At 43.8% G+C, this 24,716-nt stretch overlaps 1 protein-coding gene across 15 annotated transcripts in view; it reads left to right on the forward strand.

Annotated features, from left to right (window-relative positions):
* KTN1 (kinectin 1) overlaps window positions 1-24,716 on the forward strand; it is a 77,996-nt gene that overhangs the window by 2,219 nt on the left and 51,061 nt on the right. For 13 of the 15 annotated variants that reach the window (XR_008822994.1, XM_056346145.1, XM_056346149.1 and 10 more), the window contains exons 2-3: window positions 21,751-22,309; window positions 23,921-24,058. Coding sequence is in view for 14 of the 15 variants with exons in the window: in XM_056346145.1 (XP_056202120.1) it covers window positions 21,790-22,309; window positions 23,921-24,058 (658 nt within the window). In the remaining variant the exon portion in view is untranslated. Of the gene's footprint in view, window positions 1-18,196; window positions 18,213-21,750; window positions 22,310-23,920; window positions 24,059-24,716 lie in introns of those variants that run through there. The other 2 variants (XM_056346146.1, XM_056346151.1) reach the window with 2 other exon arrangements.

The following is a 24,716-nucleotide window of genomic DNA, read 5'->3' on the forward strand; positions in this document are numbered from 1 at the left end:
CCTCAGAAAATGAAGTTTCCACTGACTTTCAGAGGTGATGGGTATAGATTAAATACATTTTTGAACAAGACCCTTAAATCTAAGGACATGGGGGGAGAGGACGTGTGTTTTATTTTAAGCATCAAACTTGGTTGCTCCTAATCCCTTCCCCCGCTGCTGCCAAGACACCCACCTCTCGCCATTGACTTTGTGAGAGCTTCAGCTCCCAAGTTTAGTTCCCTGATCATACCCCAATTATGTGCCTGAGCAAATAGTGTGAATACCCCTGTGCTGTCCTGGAGGGCTGGGAAGAAGCAGAAGACAGAGTGGCAGGAAGGGGGTGATTTTTCATTCCTGCTATCTGCTCCAAAAGCTGTGGCAGCAAGCAGGCTGATAAGAACCTGAGAGTGGAAGAGAGCCCCCGATCAAGTTTAGTTTCCCTGTTTATAGCACCCATGCGTGCTGGGGTTGCCTCTAGTAGATAACTGCTTTTAGGGTGAAACTTGATCGGTTTATTCTTTGCCCCCATCTCTGTGGGAGAGCTGTTGGAGAGCCTCCTCTAAGCCTCACAGCAGTCACTGAATTTCCATCCTCATAGTGTTTATGGCCTCTTGGTATAATTAGGTTTTGTTCTAGCATTGCCATTTGGTTTAAATGGTTGTTTTCCCTCCCTGATGTAATTAGAGAGAGCAATCAGATACCCTCTTGACCACTTGTTTTGATAGGTTAAACAAGTCAAAGTCTTTAAGTCTCCTGTCGATATTCTCAGGATTTCCTTGTCAGTGAAAACCTTTTGCCTTTACCCATCAAAACCTTTTTAATATACAGGGAATTTTATTAATCTGTGTTTAGCTCTTAAGCTTTCTGCTCTGTGTTGGCAAAGCAGCAGGATTGGACATTTTAAAAAAAAAAAAAAAGTATTTTCTGGGGGGGCTACTTGCTGCACTGAACTCTCAAACTTTTTTGACATTCCGTGGGTGATTGTTTTAGGCTAATGAGACAGGGAGTTGCTGGATCAAATCTATCCCAGACAAATCACTTCTTGTTAATGACTGTGCATAAACTATGGAGATGATAGATTGGAGAATTACCAGCTCATGACTCTTAGGAATCTGTTTCTCTTCTCATGGTTATACAAGATGTCCAAGCAAATAAAACACATGATGCCTTGTAAAAAAAATAGTATTTATTTATGTTTTTAGAAATGTAAAAGCTTCTTTCTGTTAGCATGCCTGAACTATAGCTGCTTACAGGAGATAGGGGGTACTTCTGAGCTTTGAAAACTTCCAATTTCTTGCCAGAATGGAGCCTTTAAAATAATTTGGTACAATGTGGACTTGTTGGCACTTCTTCCAGGCTGATGCCTGTGGTCTCTAGTTTGGGAACACAACTGTGCCTGCTGGTGGGTGTGGGCACTGCCTGAGAGACTTGGATTCCTGGTTTGGTTTTTTTTTTTTTGCCCCCATGGCACTTAATGGTGGCAGTTATTTCCAATGAGTTCAGAGCGGGAGCAGCAGCCTTTGCATCCATAAGCACCACATGTTGATTTGGACTCTGCTGCAATTGAAGAATTGGTCTTTAGCTGTTGATGGGAGAGGAGCAGAGAGGATCCAGGTGCTTCTCAGGGCAGGGAGACGGTATGCATGCATCCGCAATTCCTGCCATTCTTCTGCAAGTGTTCCCTGCATGCACACACGCACACCCCTGCCAGCCATGTGAGAACTAAAGCAGCATCTGTGCCAGGTTACCTACTTTTGAACTCATCCCCTTGGTCGCTGTCATGCCTGTGTGCAGGAGTGCTGCAGTCTAATTAGATTATATTAGAATGAATAAGTGAATCTTAATAAATGAGCTTATGGGGGCACTGTCGGGTCAACTCAGTCCCTAAGTATAGGTAATGGGCAGAGTGCAGGCTTGGTGCAGTGTCTATGCATGCAGCAAAATGAAACAGAGATCTCCTGGGAATGCGTAAATTCTGCTGCCTTGCCATCTTGTTGGCCTGGATGTTCCAGTGTCTTGATATGATAAATGTCAAAATCCACTCGTACTTGAGCATTCTTTAATTGAAGCTTGGTGGGGAGTTGGAAGGGGAAGTCATGGCTGTGGAAACTAATAATTTGCAATGGTAAAGAATGCAAATCTCATGATCCTTTTAAATGCTTCCCATTTAACTGAAGGTGATTTTTCTTTTTTTTTAAGTCGGTCTCCTGGATACTGTTGAAAATGGGGAAAAATAAGTAGTTTGTGTTGCACCTATGCATGTGAAAACTCTGGAAAGCTGCTTCTCAGACTCCTTCTAATGCAAATAAAGAATATTGTCTTCTTGTAACTATGTGATGCAGAGAAATGGTTTAGGAGTTTCAAGCCTTGAATTTTCCTTTGCAGTGTGTGTAGGATGGGAGGGAGAGAAGAGGGACAGGAACTGTCAGGTTTGTGGGTTAATCAGAAGTGGAATAGTTACTTCATGCAGCTTTCTCGTTTTCTGCAGTGTTCTTTGTTTTTTTTTTAGCACTTTGTGGCTACGCTGCTTATCAACATTCACAGCCCTAAATTCCTGTTACTGAAGAGAAGTAGATGAGGTTCCTTCCCTTTTTCTTAATTACAAGAATGGTATTTTTTTCTTTTTCAAAAGAAACTTCATCTTTGCTTGTAGATCACTGAGGCTGCTTTATAGCTTGGAGAAAGTGTGTCTGTATATTAGTAATGTTGTCAAGTACCTAATTTTCTTGCACTAATAATCTGTATTTATAAATAACTTTGTCCTCCACTAGTATTAACAGTTCCCTGCTGCTGTCACTGTCAGGTGTGCAGGATTTTCAGTGGTAATAAAGTACCTGAAGCAGCACTTCTTGCAGGTTTTTGCTCTTCCCATTGGGCACTCTCCCTCCTGGCTGATCCTGCTGCCTGTGCTGCCCTGTCTGGATTTGCTTGCAGCCAGACAATCCTGCAAATCACTACTTTGCTTGAGAACAGCAGGTACATTGCTAACAGCTCCTGTGCTGCAGGAAACATCTTGAAGCCCTTTTAGGCTGTAAGGTTGAGGAAATAGAGCAAAACTCCTGGTTTCCTTCAAGCTGTAGTTGAATGACTAACTGAGCATCAGGGAGGGCTTTTTCTTTGTCAGGTGTGTTGATGTTGTCCAGCAAAACACAAGTTCTCATTTTTTGGATTGCACATATTAATTGAATAGCTAACCTTCTCAGCCTGCCTGTCTGGTGTCCAGCTCATCAAGATGTGTTGAATAACCCAGGGAAAATAAAGCTTGAGCTCAGAATTATATGTGTGTTGAAGGCTTTTAAAGCCTGGTATATTTATGCCCGTGATTCATGGTGCTTCCAAAAACGATCCAGCTCTCATCCTGTGGAGGGGAAGTACTCTCGCTCCAGTGTTATCATCTTTCATTTAGCTGTTGCCTGCCTGAGCAATATAAGCTGAACCTGAGTTATTTTGGGCTCCTTATTCTTTTGCTTGTGAATCCCACCCTGCAAGGTGTTTCTTGCGAGCTTAATTCTGCTTGACGCTCTCTGGTATGGACTGGAAATGGTAAGCAGGGTATCTTATTTCAGGGATGTGACAAATCTTGGTACATCTCGTTGCTGTCTGTGATGTGAAAAGGTGTCTTTTGTCTGCCTGCAGCTGCACAGGAAGTTGTTGAGCCCAGGAGATAAGTGCTATCTTTTCCCCTAAGAGGGGGCAAGCTGCCTCTGCTCAGCAGCACTTTGCTCCTGTCCTGCTTGTAGTAGGGCGGAGGGGAAAATTTTCATGGGAAAATGTGAGTGGACTCATAATCCATTTGCATGTGCGTAGCTGTCAAGGAAGATGATGACTAAGCTATTGCACAAGGTAGGTGCAGCTCTTCAGGGAGTGTGCCAGGATTGGACTGCATTGTGACTGACTGATAAAAGAGCCTATAATATCAGTCAGATGATAATTCATATTGTTAGTGGTTTAATCTGACCACTGGCTATGACTACTTTTTTCTCAGCCTATTTGCTGTGGGATTTTAAGTTGAAAAGTCTGTACTCTGTGAGTACAAAGGAAAAAAGTCCAGTTTATTGCAGGAAGCGAATGGTTCCTGAGTCTCTGGTGGGGGCTGCTGGGTGACAGGAGTGTCTAAAGTTCATGACTTGCATTTGGCTCATATGGATGTCTCTCCCCCAGGTGCCTGCCTTGTGCTGCTGCTAGGCTCTTGCACAGCACCTTCCACCTGCCCTGGTGTGCATGTGGGATGGAGGTGCTTACCTTCCCATTTAACAGAAGGGAAAGCAGAGGCTATGCACCTGCAGCTGAGGATGTCAAGAGGACACCAGCAGCTGATGCTGTTCTCTTGGTCCTGTTTGTGACCTGGCCCCTAGGGCATACAGTCCCAGCTCTGCTGTGCTGGCAGTTGCCTGGTGGGTGAGTGGGAAACCACTCCTCTGCAGTGACCAAGGCTGTTCCCCTATGCGTCTTCTTTTTGGGGTCTCTGCTGCAGCGTGGGTGGGAGGCCAAACCTGGTCCCAGAAAGTGATGTTTCTTCCTGGCTTCCAAACTGGTTTGAAAGGCTGCTCTGATGATTAGTGCTGCTTTGTCTGCTAAGTCATTGCTTATGTTGTCTGGGGACATCTGAGCTTGGCTTTCATGTAGGCATTGCCTTTTTCTTAACGCTGTGCTAAACAGGTATGTGAAACCAGTTGCAGCATCTCTTTTGCTCTTCCCTGTTTCAGCTCCAAGTATACCTGAGAGCAGCACCTCAGCTACAGCAGATCATAACCAACAGATCTTTGACAGGGCATTCTCACATCTGAGAAGTTACCAGAGTTTAGTAGTGCTGTGCCAGGAAGGGCCCTTTCCGCCGGGGCTAGGCAGGAACGTTTCTGCCTCCTTTAACTTGCTGTCCTCCGGGGAGACTCGGCATGTCGTTCTCTTGGATCAGGCAGCATCTGCAGTTCTCGGTGGGGTGTGGTGCTGGGAAGCTGGCAGAAAATGGACTTATGGGTGAATGCTGTATCCCGTGTCACACCTACTGACCTTTGCTTGTGTAAATACCTGTTGGCAGCATGTGTGGCTTCAGTTGCGATGGACTGATAAAGGAGTGTGCTGCTTTTTCTCTTTACGCTGCCCTGTTTTGTATTTACAGTGATGGTGGTGGAGGACCACAAAGCTTTGCTTCTCTGAGCTCAGACTCTGACTGAGGAGGAGCTGTTTGCCATGTTTGCTGAGAAGGTGTCCTCACCAAGCCTGTCCTAGCGTGGACAATGAGCAGCATTGTCCAGGAGAGAGGCAGAGGTAGCATCTCAAAATCTTGGAAACCGCCAAGCTGCACGGAGGATTTATGGAGGCTGTGATAGGATTTTACTGGGCTTTCCCGTGGCAGCTGAATGGGAGTACTGACAGTTCTCCCTTGTTACCTTCACCTAAGCTCACTTCCATATCTCCAGCCTGTGCTGTGCCACTGCTAGGATTGGGTTGCATGCGAAATTTAGTAAACCTCTTTACAGCTTAGTGTTTGCATATGTAAAACCAGATTTTATTTTTTTTTTAAAGTAGCTTTTAATGAGTTAGAACCTAGTTCAAGATGTACTACAAAGCTAGGCTTTCTCTGCACAAGTGGCAGTACAGCAGGCCAGTTGTGGGAGGAACAGGTATGCTTCTTGTCCACCTCAGTGGACTTCAACACATGGATTCAGTAAGCTGTGGAGCACTGTGGGTGGGAGGGAAGGTTGCAGAGGCACAGTTATGACTTGTGTGTAACATGGTCTGCAGTCTGAGGCATGTGAAAAGTGCTAGCAAAGAGGTTAGGTTTCAGAATTTATAAAGGCTTGTGAAGATTCTTGGTCAGATATTTCCATTACAAGCCTGCCTTTTCAGCCCCCTCTTACTCGATCTCCCTGTTTCTACCTTTTTTCCCACGCTGTTTGTGTGCCAAAAGAATTTCTTGGCTTAAGATCTGGTGTGCTTATTTCTAAGTAGATTTCTTAATCCCTGCTCCACATACAGGCTATTGGTTACACCTCAAACTATTACTCCAAAGTTGGAGGCAAGTAAGTTTAGATCTGTCTGGTTGCAGTGGAGTGCTAGGTTGGTCTTTGCATGCCAAAGGAGGAGCGAGCAGATTGTGGGACACTAAAGCAAGGGGAGTGAGAACCCAGAGAAGCATGAGAGAAATTATCTCAATACTCTGCGTTTCTGTTGCTGAGTGTTTTTAGGCCTTTTAAACAACTTGGCCTGTTCTTGAGTTCAGGTCAGTGCTGTGCTGATCAGTAAAGTTGAGTGTGCACGCATGTGTTATGAGGCTGTTTCTGGGGGAGAACTCTGGGATGTTGGGCTATTGACTTGAATTTAGAATTCTGAAAACAGTGAAATGTGTATTTGAGGTCCCTTTAGGAAGCTATTACAAGCTTGGTCCTTATGGTCGCAAGTGGGGAAAGCCGAGAAACCCTTAGAGATGCACTTTGAATGCATCTTCGAATGCATTCTTTGGTGGGTTCTTGTGTGTTGTCATCCAGCTCCCAACATCTCTCTGTATCCGGAGTTAGGCAGTGCACTGTATTGTGGAAGTGGGGCCAGTGTGGCTAAGGAGTGTTGCAGGGTCTGCTGGGCTGCTGCTGCTTGGAGGAACATTGGCAAGCCTCAGCATCGCTCACCTGGGGAATCAACAGCTACACAAGGAAGGTGGTAAAAGAAAGCTCTGTCACCACATGGCCCAGGTGTAATTCAGATGTATTAAGCCAGTCTATGGAGGAGCTGGAGCCTTTTCCCTGGCACTGGAGGGGAGTTTAGTCTTTTGCTCTGAGTGTTTTAAGACAAGATGCAAATATTGCATTGGACTTTGCCGTAATACTGCACATGAGTTGAGTACGTGACCTTCTTAAGCTGCCTGTCCAGATCCTAAAGGGTCCCTGCACTGAGATGATGCTAACTGTGTATCACTTCTTCATGTGTGAGTGCCTTCAGCAGACTCTTAAATGAAGCACAGAGAGGTTAAAAGGGTGAAACAAAACCTTATGGAGAGGGATGTGTGATGCTACAGTTTAGGAGCACATATCCTTGGAGTGGAAGTTGAAAGCATGGTATCTTGGTGGAGCTATAGCCAGTGAGGTCCTTGTTGTAGAGCAGGAGGTGTTCTGGACAGATGGTGAAGTGAGCCCTTAGTGCTGCTCTTGATAAATAGGCTATATGCAGTATCTCAAAAGAGAGTGGAGAGGGACCTTAACACTTCACCAGTCTCAGTAGGGAAATGACCACGGTTCAGCAATTTCTTAAATTTCACATTGTGCTTTTGAGTTAAAAGTTCCAGCTCATAATGCAGTTTATACTTTGAAATACACTGGGGTAACTTGTATGTTGCCGATCCTGTAGGGATTACTTCAAAAGCCTCTTTTGTTCCTTAACCATTTTGAAACTGTTTCTAAGATTATTAACAGTACAATGTTCTACAGCGTAAGGAATCTGGCTTGTATATAGAAACACTCTCTTTATGCCTGTGTGATGACATAATTTAGGATGAATGTTGAAGGACAGCTTCGCTGTGGAGCAGTCCAACTAACTCGTATCTGCTGTGGAAGGCTTGGTGGTGGGAGTCTGTTCATCCTTCAGCTGGTACAGATTTGTGCTGGAGCAGAAAGTCAAAACATCAGTGTTGTAGGAAGCCCAAGCTTCTGAGGTCCAAACTGAGTCCTGAATGTATGTCTAAACTTCCCCTGTGTTTGAAGACTTTTATAGATAGAGCATGAACAATGTTTTAATCTGGCAAGTAATTTTAAATTTAATGTACAGTTACAATGCAACCCTCTTTTGCAGGTGCTGTTCCTAATGTGGATGCAGATTAAAACTCACTGATTGTTACTAGCAGAAGAGTGGTAGATGCCTCTTGTATCAGTTAAAACTTGTTCCCTGCAGTCCTAGGGCTTTAGTTTGCTTCTGTACCTAAGTGGCAGGAGTTGTGAGTAGGAGGCTGCTGCTGTATGGCCAGGTGAAATAAAACACGGCACCCATGCTCTGTATGGAGGTTGCATATTCATCATTACAGCACTGAGCGCCTTGTGGGAAAAACTGTCTCAATTGTCAGTCTGATTTGCAGTCAGAAATGCATTCATGGCCCGTTACTACCCACTTGTTCCTACGCCAGCATTGTCCTCTGTCTTGAACCCCACCCTGCAAGGTATGAGTGGGAGGAAGCCGAGCTGTGGGTCTGGCCCCTGTTTGCTTGGGTGTAGTTCACAGCAGCATAGCTGTACGTGCACAGGGGGAAGCAAGGGTAGAGAGTAATGCCTGCTCATGCCTGGCTGTTGGGATTTTTCCGATGTTTTTGTGTCTTTCTGAACTATGACTGTGGTATACAGTATTAAAAGCAAAAATAGGCATGGTGATGCAGTGCTTGCACAGCTGTGTAAGCTGAAGAGGAGGCAATTCCTGGGGAGGCTTGTAGTACTCATACTTCCTAAGTCCTAGTTAGGTGGTTGTGCTGGGCGTGTTGATAATAACTCTATGATGCCTCTGTCAACTTATAGGAACTTTGACTTCTGTATGTTGAGCCTGCATTTCTCCTATCTAGCCTAAACCAAAGTTGCCCCTTTAAAATCTCGGGGTTGAGAACTAACTGCATATTCCTGAGTTTTAAACTCTAGACATATTTTAAAATTTATTACGGTTCTGAACTTCGATTGTTTAACTAATGGATACTTTTTCCCACCTTTTCCCCCACTATACTCTATTCGGTAAAAACAGAGAAAAATCTTGCCTGTTGATTTCATCTCCCTTTTTTAGCTGAAGAATTATTAAGACTTAGCCTGATAATGGGGTACAGCAATCTTGTTTCAAATGCTGCTTTCTGATGCTCTCATTTAGCTAGGTCTGTGCCACTTTACAGGAATTTTGATGGAGTAATCACACTTTCTTTCCCTTTTCTCTAAAGGGAGGTCACTCAAATACTTAGACATAATCTGTGTAGTAAAAAATATCTTAAAGCTTCAGGTAGTTAGGAGAAATCACATGAAAGCATCTACATCTAATATGATTCACAATCACTTAAGAGTTTTGATTTCCCTGTATGAGTTAACTCTCCTTAACTTGCAGCCTGGTTCAAGAGTGGGTCTGTCTCTTTTTTCCTTTAGGAATTCAAATAGACAAGAGCATCCATCTCTTTTTGTCCATTGCTGCTTAACAATAGGATTGTTGAGTCACCAAGAGGTTAATGAAGCACTTTTTTTTTTTTTTTTTTTTTTTTTGTCAGTGGTCCAATCTCTTTGTATAGTTGTGTGGAACAGCACACTGAACAGAAATAATGGGAAAATCTTGTTGGTGGAATGACTGAGATTGTCATTTTGCAATACTAGGGTAAAGACCTGCTTAAGCTTCAGGCTTCTGGCTGTGTACGGGGTGGCTGATTACAAATCCCTCTGCAAGAACATTAAATATTAGTTTCTCTGTATCTTTTGCATTCAACAGAGTTGGAGCTAGGGGGATCTGAACCATTACAGTTGGTTTAGCAATAGCTTCCCATTTAGTATTTAAAATGCTTTTGTTACGATGAGTCTTTTGGGATTTGGCATTAGAAAAAGGGTGAATTGTAGCCCTTAATTATGAAGTGCGGGAGCAATTGCAGCCGGACAGACAGGCAGCAGTCCAGCTCCTCTCTTACTGGGTGAGCAATGCTTTTGTTCTGTGCCATCCCACTGCACAAATGACTGTAGCGGGCTGTTGCTAGATTGATTCGTTTTGATCTCTTTTAGGAAGGGGTTTGAAAGCTCTAATTTTGGGGTTATCACAGTGGTCCTTCAGGCTTCTGCCCTTTTGCTCTGAGCAAATCTGTTACTGTGGCTGTCCCAAAGAGCTTCCCATGGAGGCAGCTGACAAGGGGGAGCATGGGACTAGAAACCAGTTACTAAATCCAGTTGTACTGGGACATTGGTGGCTTGGCTTGTGTAGGTGCAGTGGCAAAGTAACTGCCAGGAAGGACTTGAAGATGCAGTGTTTTGCTGGCAGCCTGACCCCTTTGCATGTGCAGGCAGGCGATGGAGAGCTTTGAGAAGTTTGGGGGAATTGAGCTTGGGAAGGTACAGGATGGGATTGTGCTCTGTGGCATGTGGGTGAGCTGTGACTTGCTAGATGCCACCTGTGGCAGGGAGAGACTTCTCTTCCCCTATCTCTGATCAGCCTGTGGGTGAGACCATCCCTTGCCCAGCAGAGCTGGGTGGCATGGGGACTTGCAGGAGTTCCTATTGGTGTCAGGGATCTAAGAAACTCTCACCTTTTGCCCCCAGAGCATCTCTCCAGGCTGGGCTTCCCCTGCAGTTCAAGTCAAAGTGCACCCATTATTATTGAGGCATTGCTGTTTGCCCAAGCTATGCCTCCTTTCCAGGCTTATTGTTAGGCGAAGACATCATCACGGAATTGATAAACCGCACTTTCACTGTGGTGTGCTTTGCTTCCAGCAGAGCTCATGCTGGGAAATGGAAAATACAGAACTCCTCTGTGGGACACTCCTTTTTTAACCCTCCTGGGAGCTGCTGAGCCTCCATGGCGGCTGATATATGTATAGTAATGCCTTCTCTTGTTGGGAGTGTTAAAAATACCCACTACAATTTTCCCTTTTCCCATACCAAAATATATTAATGTGCTGATGCTTTGATTAGTCATTTCCTCTTCCTTTGTTCCTTTTGCAACAGGGTAAAGGACTGTGGGTGCGTACCTCAGTAGAATCTTGTATGGTTAGGAAGTCTGAAGCTAGATTCTCCTGGGTTAATACGTGTCTTTGTTGGCAGAAGACTTCTATTCTCATCTGTTAAATACACATTTAAAAGTAAGTCTGGATAAAGTAACTTTTATAGTGTTCATACTAAGAATATCTTTGTTGCCTGATTTATGTTTTGTAAGGGAAAGACATTCTAAAGGCTAATAATTCTACTATGAATTTAATATATTCTTGCAAGAAAACTTCAGTGATGCGTTGCTATAGGAAAATTTCCAAATTCTCTCATTTATTTCAAGGTTTCTTGTCTTCCTTCTGCACTGTTGCCTCTGTGCATGCATGCACCCCACTTCCCGAGTTCCTGTGAGACTGTGTTTGGTGTGGGCAGAGAATTGGTGAAAGCACCAGTGTGACACTGTTAGGCTGTGCATGGCTCAGTTGTAGGATAGTTTTGGCAATGGTGCAGAGGTACAAAGGTTAATGTATTAAGCTATATGGACCTGCTTAAACGTTGATCTGACTGACTTGCTAGCACTTAAAGGCTGGTTATTTTTTGCTTCTCCATTGCTGCTGCTTTGGTGAGAAATTTGGAGAAAAGTTTTAGCACTGAATTGCCTGGAGACCCACAGAACAAGTGGTAGGTTTAAAACTTGCTTGTGTGTCTGGAGAAATTCAAGTGAGTAGGCGTCATCTGACCAATATGGTTAAGGGCAAAGTTGAGTAGGAATTTGAAGAATTGAGCAGTAAATTAAGACAGACCTCTTCATAGGTATGTACAAACTTCAGAAATACATCCTCTAAAAATGCCATCCTCATTTGCAATCTGTCATGGTTTTCCTGTCATTCTGGCTCTGAGGATATCTGCTTTGCCCTGGATTCAAAGTGGAGGACAGCTTGTGCCTGCCTGAGGAGGTGAGGCATGGGCAGCAGTGCTGCTCCTGCCAGGCAGCTTGAGGAAAAAAAGCGTTGGTGGGGCTGTGTGAGGCACAAGGGAGGTAATTATTTCTTCTGGGATGCATAGGCAGATAGGCAGATAATAGACTTGACTATTTGTAGCTCTTGTATATGAAAACCTGGGTTGTTTTTTTAATGAGAATTAGCCTCCTGGCCTCTGATGCCATTCATACTTTCACACCAATCTGCTAAGAGGGGAAAAAAAAAAAAAGCTGAACTGTCCTGGTTCTGGCTGGGATGGAGTGATTTTTTTTTTTATTTTTTTTTTTTTCCCCTAGTAGATGGTATAGTGCTGTGTTTTGAATTTAGGATAAGAAAAATGTTGATAACACACTGACTATAGTTAGATATTCCATACCATATGTTATGCCCAGTACATAAATGGGGAAGGCTGGCCGGAGCCGCTGCTTGGGAACTGGCTGGGCAGCTTTCAGCAGGTGGTGAGCAATTGCATGGTGCATCACTTATTTTGTATATTCTAGTTATTTTATTTTCTGTTCCTTTTCTGTCTTATTAAACTGTCTTTGTAGCAACCCATGAATTTTACATTTTTTTTTCTATGCAGTTCCCTACCCCATCCCATGAAGTAGGGAGGAGTGAGCTTTGTGGTGTTTAGCTGCCTGCTGGGTTAAACCACAACATGGACCAAAGGCCTTTCCTTCTTTTGTTTCTGCCTCCTCTTATTTTACATTTACTTTTTAAAACCTAAACAAGAATTCATAATACAAGAATGCATATTTAGATAGTTAATTTACTGTATACGCTGGGGAACAGAAAATGTTTCATTCCAGCTGTTTTTCTTTGCACATTGCTGTGAAAGTATGAGAGGAATTTGAGTACTGAGAAGTTACTGCTTGTACCTGCTTCCCTCTGTCCTTCCATGCTTGCAGAAACTGAATTGGATGTAAAGAGATGAAAGGGCTGTAGCAGCCCCACATTTCTCAACCGATGTTCTTTCAGTTTTTTTGCTTGGAGTTTGAGGCTCTGCCTTGTTTGTGACCAGGGGGAAGCCAACTCTGTAATTGCTGTGGGTGCTGTAGAGCTTGTTTTAATCAAGTTAGAATAATAGAGCATGGCAAGGGTAGGTGCAGAAGTCTCAGAATAAATAAACTTATGCTAGTGCAACTTACTCCTGTGTTTAGAAAGGATTAAGCCATGTTGGAGTAAGATAGCCTGATACCCTTCACCTGGCCTTGTTTTGGCAGTCAACTCTGGGAATGACACTGTGTGTGGTTATGTCAACAGATGCAGCAGGGGATAAGATGGGTGATGGGCAGCTTTGTGACCCCAGCTGAAGGATGTTCAAATAGTTGTGCTGGTGATGCAAAACCCGGTGTCCTAGGACAGGGTGCTGTGCTAGCTGAGCGAGCCATGGCAAAAGCCCGAGCAAACCCACCTGGGCTGTGCAGTGCTCAGCATCGGAGTTACTGTATAGTGCCTGCCCCTGGCTTTAGGGGATAGTAGCTGCTCTCTGAGGCTTTCTGTGTATCTGCAGTGAAGTGTATACCATGACTATATATTTATAGAACAGATGAAAACAGATGTCTAAAGTCCTTTGTTGAGGTGCATAGTGGCTTTGATCTTGTGTAAATGGCACTTGCGTGTGGTAAACTCGAGCTGTTATGGACTGTCACATCAACTTGGCTTGTACAGATCTCCCTTAACTTTTCAGACACCTAACTGGAACAACAAAACAGGCATGGCCTGATTCCTCCCTGCCATCTAGGTGCTGGGCAGAAACAGATTTCAGGTGTCATTGTGTGTGTTTGATGCTTCTGCCTGGCTGCCCCGGGAGTCTTGGTGTAAATTTGTACCAGACTCCTGCTGCTGGGTGGTTTTGTGTTGCAGGAGACCCCTTGATGCTTGAGAACTACATAATGTGGGGAACTGCTGCTGAGACTAGTGATCTAAACTCAACTGTGGCCATTAATCTGCTAACTTTCTCTCTTATTAATGCAGGATTGCATACTGAAAATAAGGCTTTGGCAAAACCCCAGGTTCTCTTATTACCTGCAAAGCCAGAACTGATGTGTTAATCAATGTTGGGCTTATTGCAATGAGCAAATTGCAATTATTCCTTGAGCAAACCTGTGAAAGCCATGCGTTGCAATGCAGCTGGGCAATGCCGTGGTAAGAACAGTGAAAGTTGTTTTTAATCAACTTGTTATGTTGAGACGATTAGAAATGTAAACTTAGTTCTTTTCTAAAACATGGCTGAAAGGTACAGCTGCCTTGCTGGCTGAGTTTGTTGGCTTTATCTGGCAGCTTTGGAGATGAAGTGAGAGTTGTCTGCTGCCCAGCTTGCAGAGGAGGTGCCTCTCTGAGCGGCTGTACCGATACCTTCCCTTGCCTTAACACCAGCAGAGTTGTTCCTGCCGGTGCATTCGTATGGCTACTCGTACAGCTTTTCTTGCTGTTGAACTGTGCTGTCTGATCTAGTGGGGGATCTTCTGGCTGTTTGGAGCTTCTGTGTGAGTGATCTTGGCTACTGTTGCTGCCCGTTTGGGATGTGAGCAAAACCACAAGCTGAGAAAATTGGTGTCTATGTTCAGCCTTTAGTTTGGGTTTTGCTGTGCTTTGGTCCTTGGTGAGAAAAACACAGCCAACGTTTTTTCCTTCATATTTTGAGAATTAGCATTTCCCAGTTCCGTGCGCACAGAAGTGAGTGGTGATTGAAGAGCAAGTGTCAGATCTGGTCTCTCCTTGCAAGGAGAGCAGGGAAAAGGGAAGCGCTTGCTTACCCAAGACTGTGAGCCTCGTGAATAGTTCATGGTGGTTGGGCAGAGCATGCCTGTACATGAGTGTGTGAAGGAAGGAGCTGGGGAAGCCTCAGGGGCTCCCTGGAAACAGCGATGGAAGGTGCAGACTTGCTGAGTAAAGCCGAGAGCCCTCTTGGTGTGTAGTCCTGGCCTGGCCCTCTCCTGCTGGAAGAAAGAAACCTTTGATCCTTTACAGGCATTTTGGAAGAAGGTGGTGTACAGATGACCTGTTATCTTCTGACTTTGGAGATAGTAGGGGTGTGTGTGTTAGAAGTTAGTGATTTTTAAGGGAAAACTTGCGGTTTCTGGAGTCTGGCGAGGCCAAGGAGGCTTTCCTCTCGTCCTAATGCAGGTCAGCTTTTATCCCAAATAACATCTCCTCACAAATACTGCAAGAAGCATTCTGATTTCCTGAGACTTCAGTCCTGAACGACATAGAATTGTTGAGGTTGGATAGGAGCTTTAAGATTGACTCTGACTCTTAACCTGGCCCTGCCAAGCCCACCACTGAATGACATCCTTAAGTGCCACATCTACACACCTCTTAAATACCTACCAACCACCTCCCTGGGCAGCCTGTTCCAGAGCTTGACAACCCTTTTAGTAAAATATTTTTCCTTGTATTCAATCTAAATCTGCTTTGGTGTAGCTGGAGCCCTCTTCTTCTTGTCCTATGGCTTGTTACCTGGGAGCAGAGACCAACCGCACCTCGCTACGCCCTCCTTTCAGGCAGCTGTAGGGAGCAATAAGGTCCCCCCTGAGCCCCTTCCCTCCAGGCTGACCCCCCCAGCTCCCTCAGCCGCCCCCATCAGCCTTGTGCCCCAGCCCCTGCCCGGCTCTGGACACGCTCCAGCCCCTCGGGGTCTGTCTGGTGCTGAGGGGCCCAACGCTGAGCCCAGGGCTCGAGGTGCAGCCCCCCCAGTGCCCAGGGCAGGGGGACAGTCACTGCCCCCAGCCCTGCTGGCTGCAGTTTCTGCTCTCAAGAGTCTTTGTGCTCATGCTTTGGTGAATGCTGTGGGTTGCTGCTGTGACAGGGTCTGTGCAGTTTTGGGGTATTTGGGTAAGCTGCTGGGCAGGAGTGCAGAGCATGGTTTTCCAGCTTGTTCCTTGCTCTGTGCCAACAACAGGTGTGTATGCTTTTATCCCTGGATAAATGTGAGGTTGCTAGTTCTACTTTCACTGGTGCAAATTCCAACTCTGGGCTTTATCCTGTGGCCCAGGTGGTTTCAGGGCGTCAGCTGCTGCACGACAGTGAATCCCTGCCTGCCTTATCCTGTATGAACTTGCCTGGACTGCCGGGCTGTGGTGGAAATCTCCTGTGTGCTCCTGGCAAACCCTTGCGGGAGGACCTGGGGCGCTCACTGCTGCTGGCACTCGGACAAGAGCAAGGTCATCTGCCAGATAGTGGTGGCAGTGTCATGTAGCTGTATTGTGTTTCTGGCTTGCTCTCAGCACTGCTGTGTTTTGTCAGGTGTTGGCTCTAAAAAGGTATTAAAAAACCCCAACGCCCTAAAAGTAAAGGTTTTTGTCGAAGCAAATCTGCTCTTTTCTGGAATTTAACAAATAACGTGTCTGTGTTAACTAACATCAAGCAACTGAGAGCAGGCAGAGCCCAACAGATGGTACAAACAGTGGCATGTTTGGAATGGAAAATATTTACCTAGAGGGTATTTGAAGGCACTGAGATTGTGCTCTGCAAATGGCTTAATTGTATCAGTGTAATAAAGTGAAGAAGAGCAAGATTTATTGACAAGTCTTATTCTCCTCTTGCTGTTAGCGGCTTGTAGGGGGTGTCAAGCACTGTTGAGCTTCACTTGAACAGGTCTCCTTCCTGGAGAAGAGTAACTTTAATACATGAATTCTTAGTCTGTAATTTCAAGTATCTGCAGCTTGCTTGTGTTGCTGCAAAAATCGTGCTGTCAGGGCAAGTATTTAAATGAAAGAAACCCATAGCTTGAACTGCTGTTTATTATGCTTCCCCCCCTTAGTTGTGAGAGGACTTCTGTAAACAGAGCAAGGAAATATAGATATAAAAGTGGAGTTTAAAAAGAATGCAAAAAAGTAGGTTAAACTTTGCCATCGGGGTCAAAACTGGCAGGGCCATTTAGACCTTCAGCTTTTCTAGGTGGTGGGTGCTTTGTGCATGCCTAAAGTTGTACAGTTTTAAGTGACCTGTGGGAAGATTGTGCATGACCTTACTGGAAGCTGCACCTTTTTCCTTATTGTAGGTGGCAGATGAGATTTGTATGTAGTATCTTACTGTCCTGTCTTAAAAAACAGTGTCCAGGTGAAGTTGTCTCCTTGCTGATGTTCTCAGAGCAGTGTGTTTTTTGGGAATGGGTAACCCTTGAAAGGGAACACTGAGGAGGGTGCTGAGTTGTTGCAAGGGCTCCCTTTGTTCCCAGTGCTGCTCACCTGCTGAAGTTAGCCAGGTGTTAATGAAGTCGGAGGAAGTTTGATGGCCTGAAATCCCTGTGTGCTTTGACAGCTCAGCTTTCACACTCTGCCTCTTAGTGTCACATCACAGAAGCTTTGCTGTCTTCTGTGTCTTGTCTTGGGGTGTGAAGAACACCTTGTGTTTTCAGTGACATACAAGGCTGCTTAAAAAACCCAAACTACGCCAACCTAGGTTCTAACTCTTGATTTTTTTCTTATCATATAGCAATGCTGATGTTAAATGAACTACCATTAGGTTTTTCTGGCAGCCCTCCTCACTGGAACTTGAGCCCAGCAGTGCTTTAGTTTGTTAATACATAGTCACAGGGAACTGGTTGCTCCTGCTGTATGAATGAGGAAAAGGCATGAAGTGGCTAAACATCTTGTTTAATTTCGTGTTTTACCTGTGGTGGACCTGGGTTTAGTTGCCTTGTTTAGCCCCAGTTGCAGGGCATCCTCTGCTGCAGAGCTCTGGGGGAAGATTGGCTTGGGAGTGAACCTCTGTGAGAGGATCCTCTTTGCAGCTGGCTGATGTGGAGTGTGTGGCAGATTAAGGAGAAAAAATCGTGTTACCTGTTTGAGGGGTTTATTGAATACAGATACTCTTGAGACTTCTTGCTGTGTTCCTAGTGACTGTTGCATGTGAGGGCTTTCTCTTACGTTTGCCAGCTTGAGAAAATCCCAGGGAAAATACCCCAATTAAAGGAACTGTTGCTGTAGCTAAATCATACGTGGCATCTCTTAAACTGCTTAGTATTTAAAAAGAAAAAAATAATCACCTTGGCACTTACATTTTGCCCTCTTAATGTTAGTTTTTCAGAGAGGCACAAATCCCTGGAGATACGCGCATCTTGGGACCCAAGCATTTACAGAGGCAATGCCTCTAATGTGCTGGGGCTAAGCTATGAGTGACTCATTAGCCAGATGGAGCTATAATTTATTTCTGTCTTCTTAAGTAAGCTAATCCCCTGGACCTAAACTGAATGAATAGCCCATGAAATGTGGTATCTGTGCAGGGTGAAACTTGAGATTTAAATGCAAAAGCAAAGGGTGTGTTACAAAATCCAGGGCAATGTTAACTAGTGGAGGAAATCAGGTGCAAGCAATGATACTGCAATGGAGTTCAGAAATTAGTTATTTTTTCTGTGGCATGGGCTCTGTTTAGGGGAACAAAAGTGCAATTCTTTTGTTAAATGCAGGATGGGAACAGTAACAGAGTCTGTACGCAGACCGGGACAGATGCGGTTTGTTCCCCTCTTTCAGAATGACTAAAGGGATGTTGTGAGTTCTTGAATTTACAATCGAGAGGGGAGCGTGCTTGCAAGTGGGGAGCCTGGCACAAGTGCCAGGCTCCTAGGCTCTAAGAAGTGTGCCTGATGGGTATTAGGTTCAATATCAAATACAGATGAAAGGTGAGTATTTAACAGAATACCTCGCTATTTAAACATAGCTGAAGTTGCTGTGCCTCTGGTTGGCAGCAGTGAGGGGGTGTGTGTGCCATTTCTACTGGGTGTGCCTTGTCTGGGGATTGCAGCTTGGAGTGGGTAGAGAGCTGATGCAGCCACCCTGGAAAGTTGTCCAAGGGCGGGCTGCAAATGATAGAAGGCCACTTGCAGCACCTTCTAGGGGGGAGAAATAACATTTTTGTGAGGGTGTCTTCTGTTTCTGTAGCTAACAGGAATAGGAGGGATGGTAAAACTAAACCCTGAGGAGCTCTTAAGCTGGTATGTGAGGGTGTGTAAAAGTTAATGTACCATTTTCCCCGGTTTAATAAAGGAGCTGCTTTGTCCTGTTCCTTTTTGTATGGCATGGGATTTTTCTTCCCTATAAATTGCTTCTGTTTTTTCTGATATGGTTTGTCAATGTAATATGGAAGTATAAATGGAAGTGGAGAAGCTTTTTTGGTAATTGTAGATTGTCAGAGGACAACTGGAAACTGTGAGCCAAAATGCTGCCTATTTACCCCCCATGGCAAGAATACCACTTTATAAAGACATCTTGACAAGGAGTGGATGGTGAAGGATGTAATCTTGTCATTCTGCACGCAAGCCAGCAGCAATGGTATCCTGCTAGAAGGTACTTTTAAATGAGGGCATTTTCCATCCATTTCCCACACTAATTTTCCATCTCAGCCCAGCATGTGCATTACCATCAGAGCAGAGCTCGTTTGCTGTTCCCAGTTGTGCTTAATCAATTATAGTTACACCATGAGGCTTTTTTTTTTTTTTTTTTTTTTTAAATCCTGCTTCCACATGAAAGGTTGGATTTGTATGTGAAATTCCCTGCTGGACTTTGGAGATGAAATCTGTGTACCTCTGATCACAGTGTTTGGGGTGGAAGCGTTCATGTGACTCATGCTCCGCTTTGCCTGATGACTGAGAGGAGGACAGGAGCAGGACCTGAGTCCGTTGAGGCTGTGAATCTTGTGTAGGGTGAAATGATCCCGTTGCCCAAGTGGAGGGAAGCGCAGAGAGGGGGGAGCTGGGTGGTGGATGGAGCCTCAGCAGAGCTTGTGTTGCTTGGCCAGCTCAGAGATCAGATCTCATGTAGTCCAGCACATATTCCTCACTTGGACTAGCTGTTCTAATTATTTATTTATGGCTCCTCTTCAAGCAGCTGAAGCTTTTAGATGTGTCTAGCCTCTTTGGTCTCAAAGCAATAGTCATTTCCTGCTAATACTTGGTCTTGCCTTGATGAGCGTTGTGTCTCCTGACACTGATGTCTGGAGCCTTTATAACATGTTTTGCTGAGGAATTGATTTGACCTGAGTGTTTGCTGTCAGGTGCTGGGAAATGTGTAGGGATGACTGCAGGGTGTGAGCTTTCCAGCTTGGCCAAAGCAGTGGGATGAATTTGTGGATAGCTGCATGCTTCTGTATCAGCAAGGCTGAGGTGGGCTGTTTGGTCTCTTTGTGGTTAGGTATTGTAGTTGTTGTAGTAATGTATTGTAATGATCAACTTAATTACACTTGTGAAAAATCTGCTTAATTACATATTTACTTTGGGGATTAGCTTCTCCCATAAGCACTCAATATTGACTTTGGCTGAGGCAAATTTTCAAGTTCTGCTTCCTTCAAGAGATGACTAATACTAGATCACTTAGTGCAAGAAGCTGGTTTTATCAAGTAGCTGTAACTAATCATTCTGAATGCTCCAGCTTAGTTTTGAGCCTCTGTGCTTTTTCTCCCTGAAAGACAAGATTTTTCTCACATCCCTCTCAAACCATTCTGAAATGTTCTGTGCTGGATGTAATTCTAGACCCAAGCTTTTTCAATAATCTGTGTGCTCAACAGAAAATAAATACAAACTGGGAGGAGACTTAACATTAAGACAACTGATGAATAATTAGTGTATTGAAATGTTAGTCTTTTATTTGGATAACTTAATAGCCAAATTAGATTTCTCAACCCTTGCTTTCTGTGCTGCTCAATGCACTATACAAATACATTATCACAGCGACTCTTCTGTGTCTGGGAACTATTACATATAACAACTCTTCCCTCTTGAGCTAGAGCCAGGCTCCAAACCAAGCCCTTGCCAATGTGGCAGGATGGCAAGCCAGCTTACGATAGCGGTTTCCAGCACAGCCAGGAGTTGAGGTGAAACAGCCTTAAATGTAATAGTACTATGTGGTATTTAAAGAGTAATCCTCTGTCGGTCCAGAAGCAAGGAGAGCCTGTCCTCTCCCTGCATCATGCAACTTCTACATGGACTTTGTGCACTCTGCGCTCAGTAGGCACACCTATTTTGTAAGTGGCAGTGGAAATACCTCAAGCAATATTGCTTTAAGGTGTGGGGCAGTCCCCCCTACAGTTTTTGGGGTTATCCCAAGATCCCTTGCCTTTCATTCCCAAGATAATGGGTCTTTCAAGGGACAGTTGAGTTAGTTGTCTTTTCTTGTGTAGAGGAAAATGTATTGAAGGTCATGCTTTCTCTGGTGACTTTTTAACCGAGTTGGTGAATCAGGAATTGCACTTGCTTAGAGTTTTGAATGTGGGTTTTTTTAATGGTTGCTTCTTTTTTAACTTGGAACAAACAATCTGGAAAAGATTTGCATTCTTCCTGCAAAAATCCTTGTCTGTTTGTAGCGATTAGTTGTGAAGTGGGAAAATCTGGCTTGTCTTGGCCCCAAAGTTAGGTTTTTTTAGCTTCATTCTGACTTCTACTCTGTGGTTCCTGCTTTTAAAAAAAAACAATAATGCTTGGGGCATAAGTAGTGTTTTTAGCAAATTATCCTGGAGACTTCTGGTCTGTTAGTGCCCTGGAAGTTGTACACCATTACATGTGCAAAATAAGTAACAGATCATCCTGTGTTCCTGTAAATGTGTAGATTTTTCATGAGTTTAAAGCTGGGTTTTAAACTTCAAAAGGCAGTTCTGAAAATACTTGGTTCTTTGTGGTTGACTAAAATTTAGGGTGCTCTCCCTTCTTTCCCTCATTCCCCTCATTCCACTTCTGAAGCTGTCATAAATCTGGGAACAAAAGGAAGTTGAAATTTAACTCCCACTTGCCAAGATAAAAATCTTAATTTGTTAAATTTGATTTACAGAAAAAAAAAAAAAGTGTTGCTCTGCATGTACTGGTCCTTATTTCACAGCCTCTGAAAGTGCTGTATTTTGATTTCTGAAATCAAAAGCTTTAACTTTATGAAATTCACTTGGGAGGGGAGAATGAGGAAGATGAAAAGAAAGGAAAGAGAACTGCAGTCTTCCAAGATCAGCAGTCTTGGAAACTGCAGTTGCTTCCTATCTGGGCTAACGGCTTTGAAGCAAGTGGTAAATGATTCCAGAAGTAGTTCCATGATTGATATAGTTTGGTAATTTTATTAAAAGCTGTTTTAAGGCTTCTGTAAAACAATGAGAAAGCTTCTTTTATTATTATAATTGGTGGAGGAAATAATATCGAAGGAAACCTGTTCAAAACCTAACTTTTTTTTTTTTTCCCCCCATAGGTGTTTTGTTTTTTTTAAATATAGCTAAGAAAAAGCACAATGGAGTTTTATGAGTTTACCTACTGTATTATCCTCATTCCTTCTGTGGTTGTTACAGTCATCTTTCTCTTCTTCTGGCTTTTCATGAAAGAAACTTTGTATGATGAAGTCCTTGCAAAACAGAAAAGGAACCTAAAGTTTCCACCTACCAAGACTGATAAAAAGAAAACAGAGAAGAAGAAGAACAAGAAGAAAGAAGCTCAGAATGGGAACATCCACGAGTCTGACTCTGAAAGTACACCTTGGGACTTTAAGCTGTCTGATGCCCTGAGTACAGATGAAGAGCATGTCGCTTCTGTTCCCCTGAGTGTGTCCGAAGCATCTACTGGCGTTAGAGAACGGAAGAAGAAGAAGCAGCATAAGGTCGTTCAAGATGATCACGTAACTAAGGATTCGGAAGGATCCAAGTCTTCAGGCAAGAAAGTAGATCCAGTCCCTGTTACAAAACAGCCCACTCCACCATCTGAATCAGCAGCATATAAGAAGAAGCCTGGGCAGAAGAAGCAGAAAAATGGAATGGGTATCTGATGTTGCATATGCTTCTTGCACAGAACGCCAAAACAGTGTTCTGCTTTTTTGCAAGGCCACAGAGTGTGTCTCTCAACTATTCTGCCTATCTCTATGGGGCAAAGCTCACTTCTAACCTTTCCCTTTTTACGAGTTACTGCTTTCCCCCCCCGATTTTCATCTGGCAGCAGTGCTCTGGTTTTCCTCCTCCCATCCTTGCTTTCTTCTGCTAAAGATTGTTGAATGTAATAGAGTAGCTCATATCTCTGCTTTCCTCTCAAGCTGTCAAAATTTTGATTACTTGAAAGAAGTCATTAGACATTTGCTGTGTGCATTCTGATGTCAAGCTATGAAAAAAGTGGAATCCTAAGAGTAGTTGCTCAGATGAAGAAGGGCGTCTAGAGAAACCTCATAGCAGACTGTGCAAAATAAATCACTGGTTATGTGCAGGCTTAATGTACAAAGAGGTATTTGGTGGCTGACTCATGGAAAGAAGCACTTACAGCTGCTTCCCACCTGCTACACCTCTATAACTGAATGGAACTGATGCTAAAAGAAAACTGGTCCAGCTGTTGTAACTGAAACATCTGACCTGGAGCAGACCAAAAACAGTACCTAGAATTGCCTGTGACTGTTTCGACCATATCCTTAGCAGGAGTTGACATGTCTCAGCATGGTTGTCAGACTATGAATTGAACTTAAAAAAGAATAAAAATACAGTTTCAGAAATAAGTGGAAACCTGAGGTATTTGTAGATCACCCTTTTGAGATGCAGGCATAATAGGTTTGCTACAGGGAGTGAGGAAAAAGAGCAACATTGCTGCTTGATGTGGTGGATTTTTCCTTTTTCTGAAAAAAAGGGAGAAAAAAGACCCACCCACTACCAACAAAAAAAGTACCAAGTCTTGTTTGTGGGTGTTCTCTGAAAATCTCTGTGGCGTGGTTAAAATGTGGTCTGCAAGCACTTTTCTGAGGGCAGCCACAACTCACTCTTATCCTTGATTACAGGAGCTAACACCATAACCATGTGTTGTGTGTGTCAGCTCTCACAAGAGTATTATATAGCACAGGCTGTCCAAAAAATTTCTCACTAGAAACAACTTTTTAAAAGAACAGTTCCCTAATGTAAAACACTTTATTTTCTGCTTCTCACAGTCCCAGTAGCTATTGGGGGTGTGTGTTTAAAATACCTAAGTGGGTCCATGGGGGGTGGTGGTGGTGGTGGTGATGGTGGAATACTTTTTGCAAATAAGAAACTAGTATGGGTAACAAATGCTGTCTGCTCTGTTGCAGTAAAACCTGGATTGGATATGTTAAACTGTTACTTGCATTGCCGTATGTTCTGCTTGCAGATAAGATTCCTGTCTGTCAAAACACTAGGTGCTGTGGCTCTTGACTCTGCTAAACCTTTCTATTGCTTTGGGGTCTCATCTGATATGGGAAGCATATGTGTTTGTGAGTGTGTGTGTGTACGCATGTATATAGATAACTTCGTGTTCCGATTTAAAATACATGAGTGTTTTTTTTCTGGGAGTGGAATTTGATGGTTATTACAGACTTACTGATTTAAAAGTAATGATGAGATTATACAGAAGAGCATATTGTCTTTATTTGTCTGTTACAGATGATCAGGATACTAAGACTGATTCTGTTGTGTCCCCTGCCAAAAAGCAAGACCCAGTGCTGCTCCACCAGGAGATAAAGCAAGAAAATGTATCGGGAAAGAAGAAAGTCTCTGCAAAGAAGCAGAAAGTTGATAATGGTGAGAATACAGACCATCTTAGTTCAGATAAACCTGACTGTTAAACCTTTTGTCATACATACTTTAGTTGCTCTTCCTTTGGAAAAGAATCTTGGAGGAGAGTAACTCTCTTAATTTGAAAAAGCAGGAACTCCAGATAGGAAAGATTGCTCAGCCTGAGATGCTGTTTGGTTTTATGAACATCTGGTACCACTGAACATGGGATGATGCTGTGAACCTTTCTGTGCTCTTTTCGATCCAAACAGCCATGCTTGAATTGATGAGTAATGTGTTGACTTGGAGTATAAGCTGAGCAGGCTCTAAGTTGCTGTAAGCAAGGCATGTCTGGAACTGCTGCAGTCATCTGCCCCAAACAAGACTGCAGTTTTTTTAGCTGGTTGCTTTGACCATTTTGCTCTCTTACTGTCCTTTTGTTATCTAGCTGTTGCTCCAGCATAAACTGTTCGTCTTTGCTGTCAAGGCCTTTACTGTTTGTCATCTCTCATTCTCTGCCAAGATGCTGCTGCTTGTCTCCTCTTGGCTCAGCGTGCCTCTGTGTTTGGTTTTTTTTTTACAATGAGTGCTGTTGTCTGCAGCTTTTGGGAAGAGCGTGACCATGAAGTTCTGTGAGGCCACCTTGTTAGTTTCTCAGAACGTTTCTCAGATCTCTTCTTTACTG

Source organism: Falco biarmicus, chromosome 7 (genome assembly GCF_023638135.1).
Source record: "Falco biarmicus isolate bFalBia1 chromosome 7, bFalBia1.pri, whole genome shotgun sequence".
NCBI lineage: Eukaryota > Metazoa > Chordata > Aves > Falconiformes > Falconidae > Falco > Falco biarmicus.